The 21238-nt window shown below is 55.7% G+C and overlaps 1 protein-coding gene across 1 annotated transcript; it reads left to right on the top strand.

Moving 5' to 3' along the window:
• Nucleotides 1–11360: 11360 nt before the first annotated feature.
• On the top strand, nt 11361–20977 carry LOC111144353 (myocyte enhancer factor 2B). Its single transcript, XM_022498613.1, has 9 exons — nt 11361–12140; nt 17069–17151; nt 17607–17810; nt 18772–18906; nt 19369–19516; nt 19687–19820; nt 19914–20007; nt 20182–20293; nt 20592–20977. Exons 1-9 carry the CDS (start codon nt 11849–11851, stop codon nt 20815–20817), a joined length of 1428 nt encoding a protein of 475 aa, XP_022354321.1. The 5' UTR covers nt 11361–11848; the 3' UTR covers nt 20818–20977.
• The last annotated feature ends 261 nt before the right edge of the window (nt 20978–21238 follow it).

Below are 21238 nucleotides of genomic sequence, written 5' to 3'. Positions count from 1 at the left end.
AGGGGGTGCAAGAGACAAAGACTTGGTCAGGCCCCTGGGCCTCCCAAGTGGTCATCCCCATTCTTGGCTGTTCCTGGTGGATGTGTTGTGATCCTCTTTACTTTTTCACCCCATACGTCCTCGCTCCCATTTTTCGGAAAGTGAATTAGGGTTCCATGAGGCCGGATTACCCAGCAGAACCTCGCACCAACCCCTGTGTGCTCCTGGGCTGTGCTGGCAGTCTCCTCTCCTTGCCAAGGTGGAGGTGTGGGCATTCCCAGCCCCGATTCAGTAGGATTTGCTCACAGGACAGCCCCAGAGATGGGAGGTGGGAGTAGCTGGGAGAGAGGCAGTGGGCTTCCTGTGTGTGGGGCATTCAAGCTAGAATCTAGAACCCATGAGGGTAGGGATGACCTGAAAAGGATCTCAGCTCTGGGTGAATTGTGAGGCCACCCCAGGCTCTCTCAGATCTGTGGATGGAGTAAAAGGAGGCACAAGAGAGCAGTGGCTTGCCCCTAGTTGGCCCACAGTGATCAGGATGGGAATCAGACTTCAGTTTTGGCTTTTTGTCCTTAGCCCCAATCTAAGTTCTGTTTTTTATTTCAGGCCTGCTCTATACTCTGAAAGGGCCCTACCCCTATGAAATTCCTTCCTAGTTCAGCCACATCCCCCAGCAAGGTCTTTCCATGCCTCAAGCTTGGTCCTCATGCCCCTCCATCGCTCAGACCCTCTCCAGGTCTCTTTAGTTCTTCGGGAAACCCTTGGAGACACCCTTTTGGTGTGACCCCACACAGGACCCAGCCTGGAGGAGCCTCCACAATGGGGGAAACTGAGTCACAGACAGACATCCCCAACCGCCTGGGTCAGCGCTGGGCTGGGAGGAGGAATGGGGGTAGAGGAACCCCAAATGGGAGGAGGGGGCATTGAAGGCAGGCCTCGAAATGATTCCAGCCTCCAGGAGGAGGGGCTGCTATTGTCCCCATTTTTCACATGAGCAAACAGGCTCACGGTGCAGTGACCAGCTTGAGGTCATGCAGTGAGTGGAAACCAGACCTGTGGTGGGGACCCAGGCTCTCTAACTCTGGGCCTATCTACTGGGTCACACGATACTTGCCATGGCGGGTCCTTCAAAGCCATCCCATCCTGATGTTGTGGGAGAGGATCTGGAAGAGGGAGAGGCAGTTTTTCCACCTCCATCCTATCTTCTCACCCCTACCTCCACCTCCTCGCATCCCCCATTCTCCAGGCCCCTGCCCAAATCCCCCCTATGACCCTTTCTACTCCCTTCTCCCCCCAGCAACCAAGGGTGTCCCCTCCTCTGAGAAGACTGAGGTCGAGACTTTGACTGCCCCGATGGGGGATGAAGGTTCACGTGGGATGACACAGCCAGTGATGGGGGAGGGTACAGGACAGGAACTGGAGTAAAGACAAAAAGGAGAGGCTGTTAGAGGAAACAGTATGAATGGTAGAAGGAGGGACTGGACAGAATGGGAAGGGGGAGTGGAACAGAGTGTTGGGGGGGGCGGGGGCAGGAACATGGGAGGGAGCCCTTGTGGTGGGAGGGGGCAGTGGGTGGGATGCATGGGGGTAGACCCAGCCAGCTCAAATCAGGCAGACCCTTCCCGACACACTCTGGCTGTTCCCAGAGCTACTCCAGCTGCTGCCCTCACGTAACCAGAGCCTGCCTGTTGCATCAGAGGCGGGCGGGCAGCCACGGGTAAACAGAGCAGCCCTCAGGGGGCCTGGGGCTCCCCAGTCACCTCCACGCTCCCCAAGCCTTGTTCTGTGCTTTGGAGCCAAGGCAGAAGCCCCCATCCTAGCCTGGGCTCTAGTGTGTTCTTGGGACATCTGAGCGTTTGGTGTGGAGCATTGTGGGGCAGCCCAGTGGGGCAGAGACAGGACTCCTGGTCCCTATGTTCTAATGACAATGTGAACCCTAGCTTATGTCTAAAGATGAAAGCTTTGCCCAGACTAGGGATCCAAACTGCCCATGTCACAGATGGGTAGATTGAGGTTTGGGGAGAGGCCTTCCAGAACCCCAGTTCCCTGCCTCAGTGTCCCACACACACTGACATCTCTGCTTGCTCCCCAGAGAGTCCAGAAGTCTAGCTATCTCCTGCTATCTTCCAAGAAGGTGGATACCAGGCGGCCATTGCAACCCACCTGCTCTCCCACTTTATCTGCCCCAAATCCCCCCCAGATTCCTCCTCCTCCTCTCCATCTCCCAGCCTCTCTTTGCGTGCCCAGCCCAGTCTGCTTCTTCCTACTGCTCTGGCTTCATCTCCCTCATCTCCCCCACCGAAGAACACTCTGCTCTCTGCCTCTACACTTTTGCAAGTGCTGTTGCCTCTTGCAAAACCCTTCTCCCAGTGGCAAACTCCTATTCATGCTTCGAGGCCCAGTAAAATGCCACCCTTTCTGGGAAGCCCTCCCTGGCCCCTCTGGCCCAGTCCTGACTCCCCAGAGCTTGGGGCCGGGGGGCGGTCAGGTGTGTGGCAGTTCTGCCTTCTCCAGACCAGTGGTTTCTCCAGGACTACACAGTCCAAAATCATCTTCATTCTGTAATTCTATCCACACTGATTGTCTCACCAGTCCTGTTCTGATTTCCTTGGGCCTGGACCTCTGCTAGGTGGTGCTGGGATCCCAGGGAGGAAGTGGATGCAGGGGTCTGGGCTGGGGTCTGGTTCTGGAAGTCACACCCCCTGCACACAGCTGGCCTTTCTAGTGAAGGTCGGCACCCAGCAGCCAGAGGGGTCTGTTGCGCTCCTGTGGGGACACAGGAAGCAAGCAAGCATCCGGCTACAGGCGCACCTCATCGGGGACTCCAGAGTCAACTTTCTACAGTCCTTCCATCTGGGTGAGAGCAAGGATCAATGGTGGCTTCCAGGCACCATCCCTGGACCCTTCAGGGTCTCGGGTCCAAGTTGTATTTCACTCAGTTTAGAATAAGTCTAGGGTTGGGATTAGCAGTGATCCGAACTAGAGACCAGGTCCGAATTAGCGTCAGGGTCACAGTAGCAAGGTCAGGGCCCCCGGTGAGGGTGGGGGAAGTTTCGCGGGTCTGATCCAGCCCCCGCCCTGGTTCCCTTTCTTCATTCTACGCCCTCCTAATTTCAGCGTCTTCCGGGGTCTGAGTCCGGTCCCCAGAACTCCCTGGGCCGGGCCACGCCCAAGTGCCCGCCCATCACGGTCCATATGCAAATATTCACCACCCCACCCAATCAGCTCCCGCGGGGGTGGGGCCGCCCATTCTGGAGGCACCTGCAGCCGCCCCGCGCTCCCAGCGCCTTGCTGCGGCTGCCAGACCCGTCCGCGAGCGTCCAGAGGGCCCCGGGCCCAGCAGGTGCGTGTCACGTCAGGCCGTGGTTTGTGCGGTGTCACCTGAACGGCACCTGTGGTTAGGGGGGTTTGGAAGTCCGAGTGTGCTTCTGTGCATTGGAGAGTTGTGTGTGTGTCTAAGAGATGTGCCTCCCGGGATGTGTCTGAGATGTTGTGCGTCCTGAGCGGTTATGGCCAGAGGGTGTGAATCTGAGGGTTGTGTTCCAAGGGAAGGGTGTGTCCAAAGAGTTGCGAGTCCAAGGGTTGTGTTTCTGAGAGGTTGTGTGTCCAAGGGGCACGTGTCTGAGGGTTTGATGTCATTTGCAAAATAGCGTGTCCAAAGTTGTGGGGCCCTGGGCCCCTCTCCGGGAATGCATCCCTTTTGCACATCCTCCGGGCCCTTGTACACAACCCCATGCCTCTCTGCTGTGCTGTGCCCTTGTGTGTAACTGCCCCGCACCTGCATGGGGCGTGAGTCTGCATGTGTGCATGTGACTGCCAGGACCCTTGTTCGAGCTTCAGGCTGTGAGTGTGGGGGCCTCAGGTGGGCCTACGAGATGCCTGTGAAGCTTGGGGGCAGGATAGGAGGTGTGGAGCCCCGGGGGGGGGGCGGCACAGCTGCCTGGATCACCCGCTTCCCTGTGCCTCAGTTTCCCCATCGGGGAGATGGGTACAGGAATAATAGTCACAGCCCTCTGAGGTTGTCAGCACATGACAAGCTGGTGGCTCTGTTACCTTCTCAGTCATGCTCCCCCTACCCACATTCCCCGCACCCCCTGCACCTCTCCCTGGGTCCGGGGCTGCAGACTTGGCTGACTGATTACCTGGCTGTCCTCGGTCCCTTTGTTGCAGACTTAAGAAGTCCGAAATAGCTGAGGCCATGCCTGGCCTGCCCCCAAAGCCTCAGCCGGGAAGGTCAGGACCTTTGAACATTTGACATCCAGTCATGAGAGCTCTCAGACTATTGGGGTGACAGAAACTGGGTTCAAAGCAGTATTTAGACCAGGAAGGACAAGTGTGTGGGGTTTGATTGCAAAGGTCAAAGGGGTTTTGGGAGAAGTCGGCCTTCCTCCCTCCTGTCCCCGTGTCTGCCTCCCACTGCTTGTCTGAGTCTAGGGGTGAATCTTGACTTCCAGGAAATGAAATTTTAGAACATTGAGGGCCGGGGGGGTCTCACCTGCAGGAGCTGGAGGCTGTTTATCTGCTCTAAAGTGCCCACTTTGCAGGAGAGAAGATTGAGGCCAGATGGAGACATACAGGCCCCCCAGAGAAAGTATGGGCTTAAGGCTGCCGTTCTGCCATCCAGAGAAAACAGAACCAGGAATGAGGGCCTAGTCTTCTCTCTCCCCTCTCTGTGTGACTTCAGAAAGATCCCTGCACCTCTCTGAGCTCTGTAGCTGCCCCTGTGACCGGAGTGTTGAGCTCAGTTTTACATCCCACCTCCAACTAATCATTTATTTTGTTAAATCATTAGCCAACCAGGCAGACATCTGGAAAATGCAAATTAAGGGGGGAAAGGGAATTAAGATCATTTGTTACCCCAACTCAGATGCAATGCTTGTAGAAATCTTTGGTGTCTGGCCTTCTAGAAGATTTGAGGAACATAGGCACCTGAAGACAGATGTTATTTTTCAGAGCATTTATCATACACTGGGATCCCATTCGGGGTCAGAGAGCTCAACCCTGTTCTTGCCCTTAAATCCCTGTGGGGTGCACACACAGGTTGGGTCCTGTTTCCCAACCCCCAAAAAGGGGGGTCTCCCTAGGCCTGCATCTTGGGAGCTATGAGGCTGCCCTGTCACCAGCCCCAGGCCCAAGAATGAATGTCTTGGACCCCAATGATGCCTCAGGCTCACTTCCCAGACTATGCAAGAGTAGGGATTTGGGAGTACAGCAGAACGGCTCTGGGGCACAAGCCAAGGCTAGAGTGAGAATCTGGCAGGGGGGTCTCGCTATGTGGAGACTGCTTCCTTTTGTATAAAATGGGGACAGTGATCTCCGCTTCACTGGGCTGTTTGTAGGTCAGGCAGGTTCTGTGTGTAAATGAGGTGGCACGTAGGCCTGGGCAAACAGTAGTCACTCAATAATAGGAGGTACCATCCAAACTGTGACCAAGTGGAAATCCCTGTGAGCTCCATCTAGGCCCATTCCCACCCCACCCTCTACCAGGGCCTAGGCACCCTCAAAGCTATCTGCTTTCCTGGCCTGCTGCCCTCCAGGTCCAGGTTTAGCCAGAATCAAGGCAGGGCCCTCAGCACTGAGCAGTTGAGGCCGGTTGGCATAGGGAGTCACAGGCTGTGGACACAGGACTGCTCCTGTCCACTGTCCACACCCACAGCCTCCCCGTCTTCCACAAAATGCTGTCCTGGCCTCCTGCGCCTATAGGACTTCTCCCCACAGCAGCCATGGTGTCTTTTGAAAACCTTGAATCAGACCACAGCTCTCACCTCCTTGTGCACCCTCCGTGGCTCCCCATTGCTCTCTAGTCCACCTTCTCATCCCCATCCCTGAGGCCCCATGTGGCCTCCATGCCCTCCTCTGTCTCCATGGGCTCCCCCCTGCTTTAGTCACACTGGCTGCCCTGCACCTGGAAGCTGACCAGCACCTGACCACCTCAGGTCCTTTGCACCTGCCATTTCTTCCACCAGGTGGTCTCTCCCCTACATCCCAACCTGGTTGGTGTCCTCTAGTCCTTGAGGGTCCCCTTTTCAGAAAGGCCCTTCTGACCCCTCTGTCCAAAGCAGCTCCCTCCCCTGCCACCCACCCCGCCTGCTTCCCCCTGTTGAATTTCTTCCCTGAAGGCCTCTGTCTCTGCCATGATTATGTGTCTGTTGTCCCCACTCCCACTGGGCTTGATCTGTCCACTCCCTGTCGCTGTGTCCCCTGCCCTTGGTGTGCTCTCAGACATTTCTGGGGGAAGAGAGTGGGGGTCAGGGATGCCCAAAGATCCCATCTTTGGATGGCTATGTCTTGGGTCTGCTGGGCTATGGGCCGAGTCCCTTCCGCCCAGCACTGACAGATGTGCTAATTTCCCAAGCAGGGAGGCCCTGGCCTCAGGGGATGAATTTCTGGGGTCCCATGGGGAGATCTTTCTCTGGAACAAAGAGAGAGAAATCTTGGGCCATCCCTGCAGTTGCCCCTAAGGCTCAGGGGACATCACCGGGTGCCTTGGGTGGCCCTGGGCTCCAATCTGGGACAGCAGGGTTGGGTTCTGAATGTAAAGGCTCTCCCTGCTCCAAGTGTCAGGGTCCCAAACCCGTCAGGGAGGTGTGATGGGGTAGTGGGCTTCTGTTTGCAGTGGCTGTGTCAAAGAATTTGGCCTTCTTGCCAGATGAGGGACAAGATTTCCTTCCTGGATGGACACTGACACCTACAGAGGGTCAGTCCCTGGGCCTGAGAGGAACATGAGCACCCCTCACTTGGCTCTTGTGCCGGTGGCTTAGAGCAGGGTCTCCAACTGGAAGGGGGCAGGGCGCAAATTTGTTTTAGTGGCCACAGGGCCTTTGAAAGAAAACTGAACCAGTTATCCATGTTTCCGTTGATTAAGCAGTTTGCTCATCCACTCAAGGAAGGGTGACTGGGGGCCTACTGTGTGCCGGGCACTGGGCGGGAAGGGCTCCGTCCCTGCCCTCACCGAGCGGACATCCGAGTGGGGCAGCATGAGCCTCAAAAAAAGTAGCAAAGAAGCAGAGAAAGTTTCCAGTGGGGCTGAGTGCCTCAGGGAGAGGTGACTGTCCTCTGGGAAAAGGGGCGCCTCCAGAAAAAGGGATTTCTGCCTGGCCTTAAAAGACATGGAGCAGCTCCTCGGACCTGGGCAAGCCTGGCAAGGGTGGTGGCCCCAGGGAAAGGCCCAGCCTGGGCAAAGGCCCGGTGGTGGAAATGTGTCAGATGCCCGAAAAGGGGCAGAAGGGGTACTGGGAATTTGCTGGTAGATGAGGCCTTTCTAAAGAGAAGGAACAGGTGGATGGGCACTGGGGGGCTCCCAGGGACTCAGAGTACAAATGGGGAAACTAAGGCTCGGAGCACGTCAGGCAGTGAATGTGCCGTGGAGCTGAGAATTATAACACTGTGGTCTGGCCAGGTTCACAGCCACAGCCCTGGCTTCTCATGGCCTCCTAGGAGCAGACCTTGGGAGGGGAGGTCTGAGGGGCCCCATTGGGCCTCAGTTTCCCCATGGGTATCAGAGGGCCTCATGGACAAGGGACCCCTGAGGGGCCTTCTCCAACTGGAACATTCTCAGTTTCTGGGATTCAGAGCCGCTTGAGGCTTCCAGATATGTGACCCCCCCCCAGATGCTCACTTCCCACAGACTCCCCAGCCCCCCAACCTTCCCTGGAGCTGCTGACCTCTGTGCCTCCAGAAGCCGGTGGGTTGGGCATTGTTACCACTGCAGGGCTGGGAGCCCTACCTGTGTCTGCGGCTCTACAGGAAACGGACAAGAAGCATGCATGTTGGGGGTGGGGGGCGTGGTATGCTGGGGGGGGTGTCTGCGTGTATTGGGGAGTCTGTGTGCATTTGGGGGAATTAGAATGTGTTGGGGGCTCAGCGTCTGGAGAGGTCTGTGTGTACTTGGGGGTCTGCACGTGCAGCACGTTCTGAGTGTTTGGGGATATGTGTGTTTGGAAAGCTGCCTGGGCTTAAGGGGGTCCCTGTGTATTTGGAGCCACATGTCTTCTGGGGACTTTTGTATGGAGGGATCTACTGTGTTCGAGGGTGATACCTGTGTCCAGGAGATCTCTGTGGATTTTGAGGGGCTCTGCATGTGTTAGGGACATCTCCCTACCTGCATCTGTCCATTTGAGGAATGGGCTTTCTCCTTGTCCCCCTATTCCTCAGCCCCCCTGCCTAGTCTGCCCAGGGCCCTTGCTCAGATCTGGGCACCTCCCAGGACCAAGCAGAGGTGACCATGTGACCATGAAAGCTGGCTGCACAGGGGAAGGAGGGAACCAGTATCTATAGAGGACCTACTCGGAAGCCCCAGCAGCCCCCTCCCCCGCCCTCCACCCCAGTTCAGCAAGGTAGCCCTGACTCTCCCATTTCCTGGTGGAGGAATCTGAGGCCCACAGAAGTTTGGCCACACCAGAGTCACTGCCAGAGCCCACCTGCCCTCAGGGACTACTGTGGGCTGAATCAGCCCCTAGGTCATCCACAGAGCACCCCCCCCACTTGGGGCACCATCTCCCCAGGCCCCCAGGGTAGGAGGCAGGCCCAGGGCCCCTGCTGGGGAGGGGAGGGTCGCTGGCAGCTGGGGTCAGAACAGCTTGAGCCCTCAGGAGAGGGGAGGGGGAGGGTCCCAGCTTTCCAAGGGGCTCTTCCTGTCTCCTGTAATGAGGTACTTGGGGAACAGGTGATGAAACCAGCTGCTGGGTTGCGTGAGGCGGGGCTCCAGGCCTGATCCGCTGTGGCCACCCAGGAACAGCGCCCCCTCCCCGCTTCGCCAGTCCCCGTGGGCCCTCCCCTCCCCCCCCCCACCGCCACCCACCTGCCTCTCACTTCTCCTTTCCTCCCCTCCTGTCCCGGGTCCGGGTGCTCCGCCAAGCTGTGGCCTCTGGGCTCCGGGGTCGGGCAGCGTGACTGTGCCACTCATCCCCCCATTTATGCCCCACTGGGAGCCAAGAAGGGGAACTTGACTGGCTCCTGGTCTTTTCTTTCAAACCCTCCCCACAAGGCCTTTGAGGTCAGAATTCTGTGACCCATTTTATGGGGGCTTGATGTCACCCAGCCTGTCGCTGTGTGTGTCACTGTGGTCTTCCAAGATGGCATGCTGACTCAGCGCCCCCAGCTCCAAGGCCTGGCCCTTCTTCCTTCTGGCTTCTGGAAGGGCCAGAAGACAAGGTCAGCAGAGCCATCCACCACCCCGTCCTCCCCAGCTGGTGGGGGAGAAGGAGTCTCACCCCCATTTACAGGTGAGAAAACTGAGTCCTCAGACAGGGAGTGCACCATGGTAAAGGGTCAGTGGGGGAAAGAATGCCAATGGTGGCATTCTTTCCAGCTCCCGTATCTCCATCACCAAGGTGCTAAAAGGCCTCACCAAGTCAAAGAGGTGACACGCTATGGCCTGAAGGACCCCAGACATGTTTGTTGATCGTCTTAGTGACCACAGGGGCAGCTGAAGAGAGTTTATGGTGCTCTGGGCACTCATGGAACTGTCCTTTGTCTTCTAAGTTCTTTGTCTGCACAGTGCTCAGGCCTGGGAGCTGGGCTCTTCTCCTAGCCCTCATGGATGCCACCAGTGCATCTGGGCCTTTTCCCTGCCAAAGGATTCTTCTGCTTCTGCCCCACCCCCCAACCCCTGTCCCAGTTCAGGCCTCTCCTCTCCCACCTGGACACCTGCCCCAGCCTCTCCCTGTCACCTTCCTCCTTCTTAGATGCTACTCCCCACGGCATCCTTGAATAGGGGACGCTTTTTATTATTTATTATTTTTTAAAAGATTTTATTTATTTATTTGACAGACAGAGATCACAAGTAGGCAGAGAGGCAGGAAGAGAGAGAGGAGGAAGCAGGCTCCCCGCTGAGCCGAGAGCCCAGATGCAGGGCTCGGTCCCAGGACCCTGGGATCATGATCTGAGCCAAAGGCAGAGGCTCGACCCACTGAGCCACCCAGGTGCCCCGGGGGATGCTTTAGTAATAATAATAATAATAAAAACCCTTTTGATTGAGATACATCATGGAGAGAAAAAGGCACCAATCATCAGAGTAGGGCTAACACATCTGCACAAACTAAGCATGTCTGAGTGCCGGGACTCTGGGCCAGGGAGCGAGTGGCCCTGGCAACTCCTGCAGCCGTGCCACAGCACCTGCCCACCGTGGCCACTGAGCTGACCCTCATCGCTGTAAGGAAATTTTGCCTCTTCTGGAACTTCATGTAAATGGGATTACACGGTGTGTCCCCACTGTCGTGTCCAGCACTATGGGGAGGGCCCGTCGTCTGGGAGGTCCACGATGCAGTCGCACCGAGCAGGAATGCTTCCTTTTACTGGGCTTCGTAGTCATCCATCGCGGAATCTAGTGGAGAGTAGTAGCCGATTCTCCCAGGGAGGGCATCTGGGTGGGTTCCAGCTCGGGGCAAGGATGAATGGAGCTCCTGAAAACATTCTTATCTGTGTCCTTGGGTAAAATACGGACCCATTTCTCTTGGGTGAATACTGAGCAAAGAGACTGCTTGGGTCATAGGAAAGACGGATATTTACCTAGTAGACACCGGATAGATTTCCAGAGTGGCTCCACCTCTTCCCCCTCCCACCAGCCAGGTAAGAGAGCACAAGGGGATTTTTCAAACTGTAAAATTATATCCCGACCCCCCTGGCCCCCAAACTCCCCATGGCTCCTCGTTGACCTCCGAGTAAAGCCCACTGTCTTCACTGTGGCCCTATGCGATCTGACCCTCACAATCTTCCCCACCGGCATCCTTCATCCTTCTCCCTTCTTCCCACTGTCATGCTGTCTAGCCATACAGTCTTCTGTGATTTCTTTTAAAATACCAAACTCCAGGGGCACCTGGGTGGCTCAGTGGGTTAAGCCTCTGCCTTCGGCTCAGGTCATGATCTCAGGGTCCGGGGATCAAGCCCCGCATCGGCTCTCTGCTCAGCAGGGAGCCTGCTCCCCCACCCCACCTCTCTGCCTGCCTCTCTGCCTACTTGTGATCTCTGTCAAATACATAAATTTAAAAAGTCTTTTAAAAATGCTTTAAAATACTAAACTCCTGGGATGCCTGGGTGGCTTAATCAGTTAAGCATCTGCCTTTGGCTCAGGTCATGATCCCAGGGTCTGGGGATGGAGTCCTCTATCAGCCTTCTCACTCAGTGGAGAGCTGCTTCTCCCTCTCCCTCTGCCTGCTGCTCCTCCTGCTTGTGCTTTTCTCTCTCTGACAAATAAATAAATAAAATCTTAAAAAATAAAAATAAAATACCAGACTCTGATTGCTTCGGACTTTTGCCCTTGGAGATCCCCCTGCCAGAAACATACTCCCCCCCGGCTTTCCCCCCCCCAACCCCCCCCCCCTACCGGCCCCCCCCCACCTCACCCCAGGCATCTTCGCATGACTGGCTCTTCCTTTGCTTCGATGTCTCTCTTGTGCTTCAGCTCTCAGTTCCAATCTCACCTCTTCAGAGAGGTCTTTCCTGAAATCCCTGATTCCCATTGCCCCTTTCATGGTTCGTACATCTCTTTCTGGACTTAGTTGGATTCTGACATATAGGATTTTTCATAAAAATGACTTGGGCAATTCTCATTGCTTGCAATGGTCTGAGTTAGTTTCAATAACATTGCGTTTCCCTCTCCTTTGAGGTTTGATAAAAGCCATAAAACCATGTGGGCCTGCTGTCCTTTTAATGGTAGGTCTTGAGTCACTTTTCTATTCTTCTATGGTCATTGGTCTACTTAAACTTTCTACTTCTTCTGTGATCAGCTTATCACAGGGGTTGGCACATGGTTGATACTTCCTACATGCTAAGAATGAGGGTATAAAGAAAAGGGTAGGCAGGTGACGGACTCTTGGCTTCAAATGCCCACCCTCTTCCCAATTCAACCTGTCCATCAAGGCCCAACCACATGCTTCCTCCTCTGAGATGCCCTCTTGGATTTCTCCTGGCCCTTCTTTGTTGCTCCTTTCTTGGGTCAATGGATCCATCCCTTTGCTGTTTTGCTGGGCAGATGCCACGAGCTCTCTGCCTCCGAGCTGGCTGTCTTGAGGGTGGAGGGGGGATGTGTGCACAGAAGAGGCCTCCCCACTCGTGCCTGGCACATTCAGCATGTGCTGCCACCTCCCCCCAGCAGTTCCGATCACGCCAACATCTGGAGAACAGGCCACCGGGTCTGTCTGCGGCTCGGTGGGGATTTGCATGTGAGTACAAATATATATGCACACCCTGGGCCTTCGCCTCCGCATTCCTTGGCTGGCCCTTCACACCTGGGCCTGAGACAGGTCAACGCTGAGTGACTGGATTTGCATGCCCATGTATTTCTGGGTAGGGAGTCAGCTGGGGGAGTCTGAGAGGAAGTTGTTGAGGGAAGCTGGGGGGAGTTCAGAGTCTCTCTTGACCTGCTCCATTCACTAAATCTGGGCCTGCGGGACTTCCAGTCTGAGGGAGACAGAGCTGGATATACACACCACTGGCTCCATGGGGTCAAAACTGGAGGGGAAGTTTGGGAGCTGTAGGAGTCCAGAGTAAGGGCAGGGAAGGTTTCCTAGAGGAATGAATTTTTTGAGCCGGGTTTTGAAGTGTGAATAGGAGTTGGCCAAGTGAAAAAAAAAAAAAAAGGGCTTTCCAGGCAGAGTCTTTTTTTTTTTTTTTAAAGATTTTATTTATTTATTTGTTAGAGAGAGAGAGTGAGCGAGCACAGGCAGAGTGGTAGGCAGAGGCAGAGGGAGAAGCAGGCTCCCTGCCAAGCAAGGAGCCCGATGTGGGACTCGATCCCAGGACGCTGGGATCATGACCTGAGCCGAAGGCAGCCGCTTAACCGACTGAGCCACCCAGGCATTCCAGGCAGAGTCATTTTGCTGAAGGTAGATTAAGATGGGCAGGGGCTGATTGGGGCAGGGCCTCAAATGCCAGGCTGGGGACTAGAAACTTCTCCTGAGGACAGAGGAGAGCCATGAAGTGTGTGTGAGCAGGAAGGGGGTATGATCAGAGCTGTATGTTGGGTAGATCGCTCAAGGGCCAGAATTGGGGGTGACTTTGGTTCTTGGGTGAGGGTTGGGGGTTCCAAAGTCACTGAAGGTCGGAAGAGTCAAACCCCTGCATGAGCCCATCTGCATCTGTCAGGCCTGGCCCAAGAAATGGCAGAGGATCTGGTGGCTTCAGGAGGAACCAAAGACCCTTGGAGTACAGTGACTTAAAGTGTATGCTGTAGGCCTAGAACAGAGGGGGTATCACCCATAGTCTCTCCCCTAATGGACACAGCCCTGGTCTCCCCTCAAGTCTCCTGTCTTCTCTTATCCGGCCCCCAGCAGTCCTGCTCCCCATGGCAGCTGTGGCTAAGCTCATAAATGATAAATCAAAACCCTATCCCTTTTTGCTCAAAACCCTCTCATAGCTCTCTGTCACTTAGACCAAAACGCATAGGCCTCCCCACAGATCAGAGGACCCAGAGTGATCTCTGCGGCCTCTACCCTGGCCACCTTGCTCTAGCCTCATTACCATGCCTCGCCCTTCCTCAGGGCCTTTGCACCTGCCCCTCCTTCTACCTGGAACTCACTTCCTGTCTTGGCTCTTGGGTCTCAGTTCAAAGAGACCCACCGCCCCAGCCTTTGGCTCATGGATCTCCCTCATTATGTGAACCCTGCCCTGGCCAGGATGTCCTTGTCTAAACTGGGGACAGACTGAGAAGGATCCAGATTCAGATCTGCTAGGCCCGGAGATTCATGTCTGAGTCCCATGTTCCCATGGGACCCCAGGCACGGGGGCATTTCCGGAGTCACCTTGGCACCAGGACCTCCGGACCAGTGCCCCCCTTCTGTCCCCAGGGACCTGTCAGGGCTGGGGCAACACGTCCCAGCCGTGGGAACGCACCCGATTCCGGCCAGGGAGTAAAATTAGCCTGGGAAGTTAAATTTAGCAAGTTGAGCTGGAGCTGGGGGGCCAGGGCTGGGGTTCCCGTGGGTCCTGGCTCTGCCTGGTTGTGACTGCTCAGAGACCCAGACAAGAGAGAGTAGAGGGCACACCTGGGATCACACAGCAAGCCAAATATGACAGTGTCTAACACTCCTGGGCGCTGGGACTCTGGGACAGTGAGGGGCAGGGGGAATCCCATCCAGACCCCTGGAGGGAGTCTGGGAAGCAGGTATGGTTGCTCCTGGAGTTGGACCTATATTTTCCTCCACTTCCCAAGAGCTCATTTCCAGGTGCTCTGTATTTCATACCCGACCCCTTTCATACCCAGACCAGCACACTGAGGCCTAGGGAGAGGCCTGCCTTGCTGAGGATTGCCCCGTGGGTCAGAGGCTGTCTGGGATCTGCCAGCAGGCCTGCCTGACCCTGGGCAGGCCACCCACCTAAAGCCTCAGTCACCTGTGACATGAGAAGTGCCAGGAGGTCATGTGGTCGGAGATGTGGTGGAAGGGGTCTTGGATGTCTTGGGGAGGCTGTCCGTATGGTGGGAGGTGTGCTCTACAACGGGCAATGTGACTCCTTCATTCCAAGAAGCCCAGCATGGGGAGAGCTGGGGAAGGCCTGGAGCCCACCATGTTGCCTGTCTTGGGGACATGTTGCCCTCTACGAGCTCTCCCTTCTCACCCGTTAGCACCATTCTAGGGAGGTCCTCGTAAGAAGGGTGCAGCATTTCTCTCTAGCCGACCTCAGGCTCAAATCCCAGTGTGAGCTCTACACTTGAGGTCCTTTTAGGGACCTACTCCAACCTGTTATTCTTGTTTATGTATTTTTTTTAAAGATTTTATTCATTTATTTGACAGACAGAGATCACAAGTAGGCAGAGGCAGGCAGAGAGAGAGGAAGGGAAGCAGGCTCCCTGCTGAGCAGAGAGCCCGATGTGGGGCTCGATCCGAGGACCCTGAGATCATGACCTGAGCCGAAGGCAGAGGCTTTAACCCACTGAGCCACCCAGGCGCCCCTTGTTTATGTATTTTTTTTTAAAGATTCATTTATCCATTGTGGGGGTAGGGGCAGAGGGAGAAGGAGAGAGAATCCTCAAGCAGACTCCCTGCTAAGCGCAACCACCTGCCCCCCACCTACCGCCCCCGTCCCCCCCACAGGGCTTGATCCCAGGACCCTGAGATCAGAACCCAAGCCGAAATCAAGAGTCAGGTGCTTGGGGCGCCTGGGTGGCTCAGTCAGTTAATTGTCTGCCTTCCGCTCAGGTCATGATCCCAGAGGCCTGGGATCGAGCCCCCCATCCAGCTCTCTGCTTTGTGGAGGGCCTGCTTCTTCCTCTCCCTCTGCCAGCCGCTCACCCTGCTTGGGCTTTCTCTCTCTGTGTCAAATAAATGAATGGAATCTTTAAAAGAGAGGGGAAAGAAAAAGACTCAGAGGCTCAACAGACTGAGCCGCCCAGGTATCCGCCCTGTTATTCTTTTAAATTTTTTAAAAATATTTTATTTAATTTATTTGAGAGAGAGAGAGAGAGAACGAGTAGGGCGAGGGGCAGAAGGAGAAACAGGCTTTCTGCTGAGCAGTAAGCCTGAGGTGGAACTCGATTCCAGGACTCTGGGATCATGACCTGAACCAAAGGCGATGCTTAACTGACTGAGCCACCCAGGACCTCAATTCTTTCTATTTTTTTTTTTTTAAGATTTTTTATTTCTTTACTTAACAGAGAGAGAGATCACAAGTAGGCAGAGAGGCAGGCAGAGAGAGAGGGGGAAGCAGGCTCCCCACTGAGCAGAAGCCCTGTAGGGTTCGATCCCAGGACCCTGAGATCATGACCTGAGCCGAAGGCAGAGGCTTAACCTACTAAGCCACCCAGGTGCCCCCAATTCTTTTTAAATGAATGTAATCTATAATCACTGAGAGGGGAAATTTAGAAAATTCAGGTAATCAAAAAGGGAAGAAAAAAAAAAGGCCAAAGGTCACACATTGTACGATTTCATTTATGAAACATCTAGCATGCACCAATCCATAGAGACCATGGATCCATGGTTGCCAGGGGCTGGGGAGGGAGGATAGGGAGTGGCTGCTAATATGCATGGGGTCTCCTTTTGGGGCGATGGAAACTTTTCAGGAGCTAGCTGGAGGTGGTGTTTGTGCAATGTTGTGAACACATTCCATACTACTGAATTGCACACTTTAAACTGGTGAATTTCAGGTGGTGTGAATTGCATCTAAATTTTTTTTAAAAGGGGGGAAACTTCACCCATAAATTTCCACTTATCTTGCTCATTTCCTTCTAGTCTTTTTTCTACTCTCAATGCAATTTTTATTTATTTTTTTTAATTAATTTTTTTTTTTTAAAGATTTTATTTATTTATTTGACAGAGAGATCACAAGCAGGCAGAGAGAGAGGAGGAAGCAGGCTCCCCTAGAGAGCAGAGAGCCCGATGCGGGGCTCGATCCCAGGACTCTGAGATCATGACCTGAGCCGAAGGCAGCGGCTTAACCCACTGAGCCACCCAGGCGCCCCTCAATGCAATTTTTAAATACGTTTTCTTGGAACCACAGCCCTCGATCTTGCTTGTTGGGGAGCTGTTACAGGATTGAATGGCTTCCCAGTGTCCGATGTGCAGACTGGGTTTTTGTTTTTGTTTTTGTTTTTTGTTTTTTCCAGTGGCTCGAGATTAGTGATTCAGTGAGCAATGTTTCCTGAGCGCCACCAGGTATGGGCATCATATGTCCATCCAACCTGGCCCATCAAGGGCTTTTAGGCTGTTGCCAGTATTAATAATAGCAGCACATATGTGGCACCTGCTGTATGCTGGGTGGATGTGAATATTTCCCATGGGCTAGCTCATTTCATCTCCCAACAACACTGGGCTGTGCGTGACGCTGTTATGCCATTGCACACACCAAGGGGCTTAGGAAGGTCAAAGTCCCCCAAGGTCCCACAATTACCAGCTTGTTTCACTTTAGGGCCAAGGGTGGGGCATCTATATCCCGATCCTTTGCCCTAGGTTAGCCTTCTTTTCATGTGGAATTCACTGAGCATCTACTGCATCTGGGGTTGGTTGAGTGGGGACTGTGGGACTGCCAGACTGCCTTGATATCCCCCGTCATCTCCCTTCTCAGTGCTTGGCAGGGGCAGGTGGAAGACAGAAGGGAGGCTGGGTACCTGGTCTAACTTCCCACCCACCCACTCTGTTCTCTTTTCCTTCTCCCCAAGGCCAAGGTCTCTCCACCCAGCCTGGCACAATGGGGAGGAAAAAAATCCAGATCTCACGCATTCTGGACCAAAGGAATCGGCAGGTGAGTTGTTCTTGGCACTGGACCGAGCCTGGGCAAAGGCCTGTCCATTTGGGGGAACTGCGAGGGAATGGGGAGCCTTGATGTGGTGTCTGGAGTTTGAGATATAACATTTGCTCATTTTCATGCTCATTTATTCATTTATTCTCCCAACTCAGAGGGCTGGTCCAGAGGGAGGCACAGAACGGAGGAAGCCCAAAGAGGGAACATAAGCTCTGTCCTGGAGACCCAGGAAAACTTCCCAAAGGAGAGGATATTCAGGCTAGGTTTTGAAGCACCAATAGGAGTTTGCCTGGTTGAGAAGTGGAAAGTGGGGGACCAGTATAGTCAGAACGGACAGTATGCACAAAACCCGACAAATCTTGAGGCATGGTCGGGGAACAGTTGGCCCCTCCCTCTCCTCCTTGCCACCCCCAATCCATGTCTCCTCCCACCCTGCCTGTGGGTCCCGGCTCCAGGTGACATTTACGAAGCGGAAGTTTGGGCTGATGAAGAAGGCCTATGAGCTGAGCGTGCTCTGCGACTGTGAGATTGCCCTCATCATCTTCAACAGCGCCAATCGCCTCTTCCAGTACGCCAGCACGGACATGGACCGCGTGCTCCTGAAGTACACGGAATACAGCGAGCCCCATGAGAGCCGCACCAACACCGACATCCTCGAGGTACCCCTGGGGCCCTCCTCCCCAGCGCCCTGATGTCCAGCTCCCAGCGCTCGCTCCAAGCCTAGGGACTCTGGGTTGGCACAAAAGACCAGTGTTGCAATCTAGCTTTGCTGCTGGTAAAAGGTTTGAGGCAATGTGGGGTCCCTCCGAGGGGCAGCTGACCCCACTGTAGAGATAAAAACACCCACCACTGGGCATCGAGGGCTCCACGGCGTGCCCCACACACAGCTCATCTCACTAAATCCTGTCCCCTGTTTGGCGAGGGCAGAAACAGAATATAGGGCACATCGAAGCAAGGGAGACCTCACTGAGGGCTGGGAGTGTTTTTGTCTGAGCTGCTGTGTCCCCAGGAGAAAGAGGTAGCCTGGCACCAGCTGATTCATCCCCCACACCCGCCATCCAGGATGGGCGAGATCACTTCCCTTTGGAAATGGGAATCTCTTCCCAAGATGGGAAGCAGAAGCCACAGACAGAAAGATCAGCAGGCCTAGGGCTGCGCGTGGAGCCCCCCTAATGTTTCAGGAGGGTGGGGAGGAGTGGTCAAAGGAGAGGCGGGGGTCCAGGAGTGTGCAGGTCCAGGGAGAGGCAGCTCAGGAAAGCCTAGAAGGTTGTCCTCCAACATTTACGAAACACCTGTCGCACGCAGGATGCGCGGAATGGAGGCACCAGGGTCATATTCAGGAGGAGAGTTAGGACAGCACCAGCAGGGCTGGTGGATCCCAGCCCCCATTGTGTGACCTGGGCCTCTCTGGTCCCAGGGCAGGACAGTCCCTCTCTCACACACATTTGGAATTTGCTAGATGATAACTTACCGGGGTTTTTGGTCAATGGGATTTGCCTGCACTCCAATGGGTCCGCCCACAGAGGTGGGTGGGTAGGTCTCCTCCCTCTCCCAAAGAACCAGGTTCCCTGGCTAGGATGGGGGAGGGGAGGGTCACCGTATTTTCTCCCCTCTCCACAGACACTGAAGCGGAGGGGTGTGGGCCTTGATGGACCAGAGCTGGAGCCAGATGAAGGGCCTGAGGGGCCAGGAGAGAAGCTGCGGAGGTTGGCAGGTGACGGGGGTGACCCAGCCTTGCCCCGGCCCCGGCTCTATGTAAGTGACTTCCCGCACCACGATGATGGGGCCCTCCCTCACCTCCTAGGCCCAAATGGTCAAGGCTGAGACTGAGACAGGGACCTAGAGTTAGGGAGCTGGTCTCTGCCTAGGTAGAATGGGAAGGCTTCCTGGAGGAGTTGGCATTATAGTTGGGGCTTTGAAAGATGAATAAGGGTTCAGTGGACAGCCGTTTCCTTCCTTCTTTATTTCTTTGATTCATCAAACACCCTGAGAAGCCCCCTCAATGTCAACACCATGCTGAACAAGAAGCCTCAGCTCTGGGCCTAGCTGTTGAGGAGTGACAGCACCAGACACAGGTTCCTTTCATCTTGTGGAAGGAGCCAGAAGGAAGTGTAGCAAGGGCTTCTGGAGGCAGAGGCTGGCCCCTGGTTTTCTGTCTTGGATTTGATGTCCTTATCTCCATGTTCTTCCAACCAATCCCATCCTCTCTGCCCTCAGCCTGCAGCCCCTACAATGCCCAGCCCGGACATGGTATATGGGGCCCTGCCTCCCCCAGGCTGCGACCCCAGTGGGCTTGGGGAGGCCCTTCCTGCCCAGAGCCGCCCATCCCCTTTCCGGCCAGCAGCCCCCAAAGCTGGGCCCCCAGGTGAGCATGAGTCATAGGCCCTGGGGCAAAAGGGGGCGGGAATCCCAGGGGGGCCTGTAAGGGGGATCTTGGTTCAGGCCCTGCTTGTCTGTGTGTATTACCTCTGGACCTCAGACTTCATTCGATGACGTGGCCACATGCCCTCTCTCGGGGGGTTTCCTGCTCCTCAGGTCTGGCACACCCTCTCTTCTCACCGAGCCACCTTGCCAGCAAGACACCACCGCCCCTGTACTTATCAGCGGACGGGCGGAGGCCGGACCTGCCTGGAAGCCTGGCGGGGGCTCGAGGAGGACTGAGCACCTCAGTGAGTGAGGGGAAAGTGTGGCAGGGCTGATGGGGGAGGGCAGGATGGCGTGGGTGTGGGCCTCAGTTTCCACTTGACCCTGTCTCCCCGCAGAGAGGCCTCTACAGTAGCCTACAGAGTCCATGCTCCGCCACAGCTCCAGGACCCCCACTCGGGAGTTTCCCCTTCCTCCCGGCAGGTCCCCCAGGTACACACCCCCCATTGTACCCTGCCCTGGGATACATCCATACACTTGCCTTCTGGGGGTGGGGGTCAGCATTTCCCCATCCACCAGAACTGAAAACTGGCCGGTGGGATGGGTCAAGCTTGGGCAAGGGGCTCCCTGAGGTGAAGGCCTCAGTTTATTCCTCCTACCCCCCAGAATATGGCCTGGGAGACCCCCCTCCGCCCCCTGGCCTGCTGCAGCCCCCCACCCTGGCCCCCTGGCAGCATTCGAGGGGTGATGGGCCCCCAGCCGCCCCACCCCAGCCCAGGTAAGTGCCCCAACTGTCCCTCCTCTCTCCCCTCCCTAGCTGTGTGGTGCCTCCAAGTCTTCCCAAGCCCTAGCCACTGCTGACCTCTGGTGGCCACTCCTGGTTCTACACTCAGCCCCTGCCTTCTGTTCTTGGTGGGATGAGGGGCTATTTTGGAAACCCCAAGAGGGATTGCCACCCCCTCCTTTCCCAAGGTTCTCCTGCTGAGCCTTTGCCCAAGCCATACCACCTCCCTGGCTTCCCTCCCTTCCTCGCCGAGCTCACAGCCCTCCTTCTCTTTCTCTGTCTCTCCCTGCAGTGGGAGCCGTAGCCTGAGCGAGGAGGGTCTCCCCGCCCGTGGCGCCTCCCCGCCGACCCCCCCAGTCAGCATCAAGTCCGAACGCCTGTCGCCGGCCCCCGGGGGCCCCGGCGACTTTCCCAAGACTTTCCCCTATCCCTTGCTCCTGTCCCGGCCCCTGGCAGAGCCCCTACGGCCCGGGCCCCCACTGCGCCGGCTGCCCACAGCCGACGGCTGGGCTCGATAATGGACCCAGGGATGGCACCAGTCCTTCCTCCCACGCAGGGCTGGGTGAGGGCACGTGGGGTCCCAGTCTCCCTCCCCGCTTCGTTAGAGAAGAGCCAGCAGTTACGTCCTTCCAAAGTGAAGGCCTGGAGTTCGGATCCACGGTCGGGGGGGCTCCCTTCTCCCTTTCCTGTGTGTGTATCCACCAATAAAACGCTCATGGTGTCCATGGACAAAACTAGCTGTCGCTGCTCAGAGCCACCACCACATCCGGGTCCTCCCATCTGTTCCCAAGAAATCTCAGTGTTGCCTTGTCTCGGTGTGGGGTACCCCCCTCCAGAATCCTATCCTGAGACTAGGATTCGAAGGTGGGTATCCCGGAGGAAGGCAGTTGAGGGGTAGGGATGTGACAGAGAGGAGCCCTGCAGGGGGCGCCAGCGAGC

This window comes from Enhydra lutris, unplaced genomic scaffold, assembly GCF_002288905.1.
Source record: "Enhydra lutris kenyoni isolate GAN:26980312 unplaced genomic scaffold, ASM228890v2 scaffoldscaffold10, whole genome shotgun sequence".
Taxonomy (NCBI): domain Eukaryota; kingdom Metazoa; phylum Chordata; class Mammalia; order Carnivora; family Mustelidae; genus Enhydra; species Enhydra lutris.
The sequence above is the reverse complement of the archived record's forward strand: the minus strand, read 5'-3'. Positions and strand labels throughout refer to the sequence as shown.

Bases quoted from the DNA above. Each gene is read 5' to 3' on its own strand.
- LOC111144353 (XM_022498613.1), top strand. From the start codon at position 11,849: ATGCTTCCTCCTCTGAGATGCCCTCTTGGATTTCTCCTGGCCCTTCTT. The intron at 17,152-17,606 runs GTGAGTTGTTCT...TCCCGGCTCCAG, and splicing joins TGGACCAAAGGAATCGGCAG to GTGACATTTACGAAGCGGAA. The intron at 19,821-19,913 runs GTGAGTGAGGGG...GTCTCCCCGCAG, and splicing joins GAGGAGGACTGAGCACCTCA to AGAGGCCTCTACAGTAGCCT.